General features: G+C 33.1%; 1 protein-coding gene across 6 annotated transcripts in view; it reads left to right on the top strand.

The window, feature by feature from the left end:
• Positions 1 to 7,500, top strand: part of LOC144964582 (mucosa-associated lymphoid tissue lymphoma translocation protein 1-like) — a 24,788-nt gene that overhangs the window by 16,222 nt on the left and 1,066 nt on the right. For all 6 annotated transcript variants that reach the window (XM_078899019.1, XM_078899020.1, XM_078899017.1 and 3 more), the window contains exons 11-14: positions 1,026 to 1,141; positions 1,791 to 1,967; positions 4,291 to 4,454; positions 5,654 to 5,752. In XM_078899019.1, the coding sequence (XP_078755145.1) occupies positions 1,026 to 1,141; positions 1,791 to 1,967; positions 4,291 to 4,454; positions 5,654 to 5,752 (556 nt within the window). The remainder of the gene's footprint in view (positions 1 to 1,025; positions 1,142 to 1,790; positions 1,968 to 4,290; positions 4,455 to 5,653; positions 5,753 to 7,500) is intronic.

The following is a 7,500-nucleotide window of genomic DNA, read 5'->3' on the forward strand; positions in this document are numbered from 1 at the left end:
GCTTTGAGCACATTTAGTGGATATTGCGCTATATAAAAGCTCAATTTTTTAATTAAAAAAAAACAAACAAAAAAACACAGAGACAAAGTTGTCACTTTGCGCTGAATGCGATCCGAGATTGTAAGTAAAGAGCCTCTTCCAAGGATACAGTTTTGCCCTGCTCAGAGCTGGACTTGAACAAGGCACCTACAGGTTCAAAGTTTGCTCTTGGATTTTACTTTAGAGATCTATTTGAACCAAAGCTGTTTGTTCCTTTTCCTTGGGTGTTGACTATTCCATCTTCTTCCCTGTTACTGGTGCTGAAATTACCTAAAAGTTTTGCAAGCAAGCTAAAACGCCCTGAAAACAAACAAAAACATACCAACTAATTGAGTTTAAAATTCTCCATTATCAAGTTAAATATATATGTATATTTTAAGTTTAAGAAATGGAACTTGCTCTCCACATTGATGACATTTGTGACCATTATCTCAAAGCGGTTTTATGTCAGGATGATCTAGGTGCTGGATATTGAATTCAAAGCCTGAAATATGAAAAAAGAGCCGGAGTTTATCCCGGTTTCTGTAACCTGAAATGGACAATAGCAATTTCTTGCTAACCTTTGGATAGGACGCCAATCTGTAGCAAAGTACTTTGTACCAGATCTAATAGACCCAGCTATCCCTTCGCTGCTGGGTGGACAGGGGAATCAGTTAAAAAATCTTGACTGCGACTGGGATTAGTCTTGGTCCCTTTGCACGTGAAGCGAATGCTCTACCAACTGAGCTATTGTGACCCCCTGAAATATGAAAATTGAGGTTAATTTCTAAACATTATGGTGGAGAACATATACTATATCTTGGATTGCGAAAAAATTAGTTTGTATTTCTTCTTATTTCATCTCTAAACTATTTTTGGGTGCATACTGACATAATACCGTTTTATGTTTGCCGAAATGTGATACGACTTTGGGGAATTGATTACATTTATTCTTTATTTTTACTTTGTCACCTTCTCATGTGAGCAAAAATGATCTTAATCCACAGGTCACAAGGCTTTTTCTCCTATGAGAGAAACAATTCCGGTATATTAGTCAGCTATCTCAAAAACATTCTACAATCAGATATAGGGATTGAGGAAGTTTTCAAACGACTACGAAAAGGTAAAGTTTTAGTCATCCTTTTGTTTCTTTCTGTCTGCTTATTTTCATGGTTACTTTTTTTCTTGCTTTTTTTCCTTAGATTAATTTATTTGTGATTTTTCCCTCATAAGTCTTCAACATTGTTTTCTACTTTCCAATAGCTGATCTTTATTCTGACTTTTTTTCTTCATAACCTTTCTGTTATTCCTTGTTACTTTTCTTTCTTTTTTTTTTCCTCATTGCTTGTCCTCATTATGATTGTCCCCTATAGTTCAGTTGGTAGAGCATTCACTTCACAGGCAAAGGGACAGGTGCCGATGCCTGGTGTAGAGATTTTCTCTGATGCCTCCTGTCCACCCAGTATTGACTGGGTAAACTGGATCTGTTTTTTGAAAGTTCTTTGCAATATACTAACCTCCTATCAATCAAAAAGATAACAAACAATTTCTACTGTCCTTTTAATGCTATAGAAACGGGGATTAACTTCAGCTCCATGGGCCTTATTCCTGGAAATATCTACTTTACCTATATTTTGACTTTTATCCCTCTATGCTTACCTTCTTTGCTCTTTTTTATTTTTATTTTCTTTTCACTTCACCGCATAACTTCATTTTTACATTCCTATTTTTATGTCCTTCCTAATCTTTATTGTAATTGTATTTTTCTATAGAAATAAAAGATGATCCAATATTCCAAGAGGCGCCAGCAGATGAGGTAATTGTGAAACAAGCCCCAGAAATACGGACCATTCTGTCTGAGTCGGATCGGTCCTTCCGTGATAAAATCGATTCAAGAGGACACACCCAGGCTTTCATGGATAGGCAAATGAAATGGGAAAATGCACATTGTATGTAGAAATGTATTTTATACTTTTGATATTAGCTTTATTATAAATATTGATAACAGTAATCATCATAGTAATAATGATTAATATTATATAACTCAAGCTCCTTAAACAGTCCACCACTATATAGATTTATGCACATCAATATCTCACAATATATATATCTATATAATATATATGAAATATGCAAAAGCAACTTGACATTTGTTTTGAGTCAATTCATTTGAGTTTTAGAAGACAAAATTGGACAAAATTACATCACAGTGGTGAATAATATTGTTAATATATGTGAACCAAATTTCATCAACATACATGCATAATCCTAAAATGAAGAACACAAATCGGGTTGCTCGTCTTCGGAGAAAGAACCTAAGTCGGATGCTGTGCTCTGGAAATGGAGGAAAAATTTGACGCAACAAAGACAGTAACTGCTTGGACATGTCTCCCTTATTTGCGACAATTTCCAATCACTGCTCGGACTAGTCCCCCTCATACTCCACGATTTCCAGTCACCACTCAGACAAGTCTCCCTATAGAGTTTATCAAAGGGTATATGTTATTTGCTGTGGTGTCCTTCAATTCTGCTTCAACAATGCTCAAAAGCTTGTAAGCATTTCTTGCTTGGCACTGTTGTTCCCTTGTTTGCATTTTGAGAACCCAGAGGTGCTCAATAGATTGAGGTCTGGATTTATTGCTGGACACTCATGCATTCGGATTGCAGTAGCTTCCATGTAATCTCTTGAACCCTGTGCCTTCTGAAGAGGTACATTATCATGCTGAAAAATAACTTCGTCTCCCATGTGGTTTATAATGGGGACGACCTGTCGGTGTATAAATTGATCAATATAAACTTAACTTAATATCCACATGCCCCATTTATTCTCATGAAGGGGTTTTCAGTCCATAGCCAATTGCTTCTCAAACTGTCAATGTGTATAACCACTGTTTCTTATTTCAATAATGTTTTCCTCAACAAACCTCTTATCCCTCCTTCTGTAGCACAATAGTCTTCTATCTGGACTATCCTTAAGGAAAGCTGATTCATTAGTGAATAAAACTTGACCACAGTCATAAACATTCCAACATTTATGGTTGTGTGCCACCTGCATCTCACCAACCTCTTATTCTCGGTTAGTTGAGATTGCACAGAAGGCCTTCTTGGTCAGGGTCCAGCAGTTGCTAGTCTTCTTAGTTTTGTTCATTTTGAAATGTGGTTTTCCACAGCTATGTCAGAGGCATAGGAAAAGGGTTAGTTGTGTGTCGAGTGACGATTCGATCATCATCAATGGCCAATTTTACTCAGGTTGACCTGTCCACCTTTGATTCATTCATGGCCCTTGTTGTTGAACAATAATAGAAAAGCAGGTAGCTCTGCTAACATTGAAAAGCTGTGCAACATCAGGCCACTGGTTGGTTAACATGAATATGGCCAAATAGACAGGCTCTCTCTTCGGGGCTCAATTTGGCATGATTCCAAGGTTTTAAAATATTGAAAACAAAGTATTTATAAAATAATTTCACAGAGATTGTTTTGTTTAAAGCAGCAGATAAGCATGCATGTAGTTTGATAATTGTTGTTTTAGGTGATATATAATTCTTGACTCTAACACATATTTAAGAAATAGTAGTTAAGCAAATATAAATGTCAAATTGCTTTTGCACATGTGTATATATATCAGGTGGTCACAAAAACAAAACAACGCGTCATTCTTTGCTGGCTTGTATCTCACAAATAAAACAAATCCTTATATGTACACTGTCAAAATTTTATGAAAATCACTTGAGAAACAAAAAAAATACAGTGATTTTTCAAAACCGTGTTCAGAAATACAATATCAGAGAAAATTGATGCAACATTTCATAGAGTTGGAAAAAGGGTCAACGTTGCGTCAATAAAGAGGACAGCGTTGCTGTTGATCACTTAAAGTGCTAACTTTGTATTCGTGGACCAAAAGAGGTATGTGAGAGCTACGTCGTCGATTTCTTACATGATGAAGATAATTATGATGAAACAATGTTTATAGTGACATAATTAATGTTTGCTAAAAATGGCAACAAAAGTTAATATCATCGTCATTTTACTCTCTGCAATGTTGCATCATTTCTCTCCGATATTGTATATCTGAAAACTGTCACTGTATTTGTTTCTCAAATATTTATAAACTTTTGACATTCTACTTATAATGATTCGTTCTATTTGTGTTTTGAATTTGAAAGAAATCCAATGAAGAGTCTCAGAGGTACAAGCCGACAAAGAGCACGCAATTTAAGGTTTTTAAAAAATTTTTTGTTTTTGTTTTTTTTTTCTCTACTGAAACCTGAATAGGGCAACCAGAACCAAGGGACGTAACTGTCAACTTTGACGATTTCAATGTGATCATCAGACTAGACTTCCAAGCTGAGTTTTCAAATGTATTAACAGTCTTCCTCTCTGTGGTGGATCCTGGTGATTCGAAAATCTGCAAAGTAAAAATCAATGGAATTCCAGCAGTAAGTCGTGCTCTAATAATTCTTTAAATTCTTATAAGATTATGAGTTGACTTGTACTTTTGAAGAAGGCATTTTTACCCATCACTGTACTTTTGAAAGAGACATTCTTTCAATCACTGTACTTTTGAAAGAGATATTCTTACTCATCACTAAACTTTTGAAAGAGACATTCTTACAATCACTGTACTTTTGAAAGAAAGATTCTTACTCATCACTAAACTTTTGAAAGAGACATTTTTACCATCACTAAACTTTTGAAAGAGACATTCTTACCATCACTGTACTTTTGAAAGAGACATTCTTACCAATCATTGTACTTTTGAAAGTGACATTATTACATATCACTCTAATTTTGAAAGAGACATTCTTCTGTGCTGCTCTGTGGCTCAGTGGTGCTATGTGCTATGTCCCGACTCGTCTAAATAGCCAATTATTGCTTAGCATTATAATCCCATGTTCAGAGTTTTGTAATCATTGTCACTTATTTGGACACAAACTATTTTCAATATCACTTGAATTTATATTTAGAAAAATGCACTGGCCTCTTGCTCTACTGATGTTGATATTGCTTGTGTTAGATAATTTGACAACATTTTGAAATGTTTTGGAATTTTTTAATTCTATGGTAACACGCAATGATTCCTGTTGTCACAAAGACCAGTGATTGTGGAAAATTTTGATCCCGAGGTTGTGTCCTTGAATAAGGCACTTAACACGCATTACTCCACTCGACTGAGGTCTGAATGATTACCTGGCTATAGAAACTGGTGGATTTGTTAGTACAAAAATAGCAGGCAACTGGTACTGTATGAAATGGAAATATGTTTCCAAATGGCCTGCTGGTTGAATAATTGAAACATTGTGAAGCGCATTAAGCATGGTAAATCCATGGAAATGTTCTTTATCGATGGTTGGAGGATCAAACATCTGAAGTCCCGATTTTCACTATGGGCGGATCAAAACTCTGAAGTCTACATTTGAGCTTTGTACACCCTGTTTTATTTATTTTTGGGCAGATTAGACCTCTGATGACATCAGAGGTCTGATCCGCCCAAGATTAAATAAAACATGGTGCGCAAAGCTTGTATGTAGACTTCAGATAGAGTTTTGATCAGCCAATCGTGAAAATTGAGATTTCAGAGGTTTGATCCGCTGACCATCGATATTTTGTTTATTAGCAATTATGAAATTGTCCTCAGGATATTGCTGCAAGAGCAAAGGCCTATAGTATTCAGGAAGGTACAGAGACTTCTCTGTGCAAGAACTATTTACCTCTCCAGGACTTACAGCGCCTCAAGGTAAAGGAAACTGATCCTAATTCATCATCATCGTTGCTGTCGTATTCACTATTATTTTTATTATTCATATTATTGTTGTTGTTATTATTATTATTATTATTATTATTATTATTATTATTATTATTATTATTATTATTATTATTATTATTATTATTATTATTATTATTATTATTATTATTATTATTATTATTTATTATTATTATTATTATTATATATTATTATTATTATTATTATTATTATTATTATTATTATTATTATTATTATTATTATTATTATTATTATATTATTATATATTATTATTATTATTATTATTATTATTATTATTATTATTATTATTATTATTATTATTATTATTATTATTATTATTATATTATTATTATATATTATTATTTATATAGTACTAGTAGTACTAGTTAGTAGTAGTAGTAGTAGTAGTAGTAGTAGTAGTAGTAGTAGTAGTAGTAGTAGTAGTAGTAGTAGTATCATCATCATCATCATCATCATCATCATCATCATCATCATCATCATCATCATCATCGTTGTCGTCGTCACCATCATCACCATCGTCATCATTGGAAAACAAAACAAACCTGTTTTTATAGTAATAGAAGGTAATAAATTATATTCTAAATACAATGCACTATTCATTGCATATCAATTTAACAATTTTTAAAAATGATTTTAATTTATTTCATTTATCGTTTCACATGTTGTTTATAAATCTTCAAGCTGTGAATTGAAGATGGACTTTGCAGATTGTATGTCATGATAAATAAGTCTGTGTGTCAGTTTGGTGTAGATGTAATCTTGGACTCACAACATGACATAGATAAGCCCATGTGCAAAAATGAATATGTTTTCAGAGATGCCTTTTTTCGGCCAAATCTAGTAAACCGTTTAAATAAAAAAATCTTATAGCCATCGTGTTTTGTTTTGTTTTTGCTAGAGACTTGAAATGTTTTTTTTTTTTTTTTTTTGTTTAAGATGAAATTATTAGTTGTCTAGACGTTAGATAGATATTTATTTTCATCAATTAATTCATAGCAGTGTATAAATCTGTGCTGTTATAACGATGAAATGATGTGTACCATTATGATCATTTCCTTTAAAGATCAATAAAGTATATCTATCTTATCTTATATTATTTATCCTTATTTATGATGTAAGGGTAATACCATTTGATGTAGAGAAGCTTTGCACAAAATATTTTCATATGGTCTTCACGTGAAAAAAATTTCAGGCTTTTTGTTTTTGGCAAAGGACATCCCTGTATTTTGTTGTTTGTTTTTTTTTATCAAGGTGATATGTTCATTTTGTACACTATTTTTTACAGTTCACGATTTCTGGTAGCTTAGTGTTCACATCGATTAGGCTAGAGTTTTTGAGCTGACGATAAGACATCTTCTGGGTGTGGATTTATAGCTTGAGTAGATCTGTCACTTATACAGAATAAATCGGTCTATACCGATTTTTATTGTGAGTCAAATTTGGCAAATTCGGATTCTTAATGTTCAATTTTTCTCACTCAAGAATGTGTAGGGTTAAAACTGAAGTAAGCTACAGCAATTTTAAAATGTTTTAAATTTACCAATTCATATAGATAAAGGTGAAAATTGTGCACTTTGGATGTTGTTCCTTCTATAAAATAGAAAAAGAAAAAGGTAGGAACAATATCCGAAGCGCATGATTTACAACCTTATTTATATGAAATTGTACTTTAACATACCTACTTGGTGGAATGTACTTCA

This window comes from Berghia stephanieae, chromosome 2 (assembly GCF_034508935.2).
Source record: "Berghia stephanieae isolate SIO BIC M18660-M18661 chromosome 2, UCSD_Bste_1.3, whole genome shotgun sequence".
In the NCBI taxonomy this organism is placed as follows: Eukaryota; Metazoa; Mollusca; class Gastropoda; order Nudibranchia; family Aeolidiidae; genus Berghia; species Berghia stephanieae.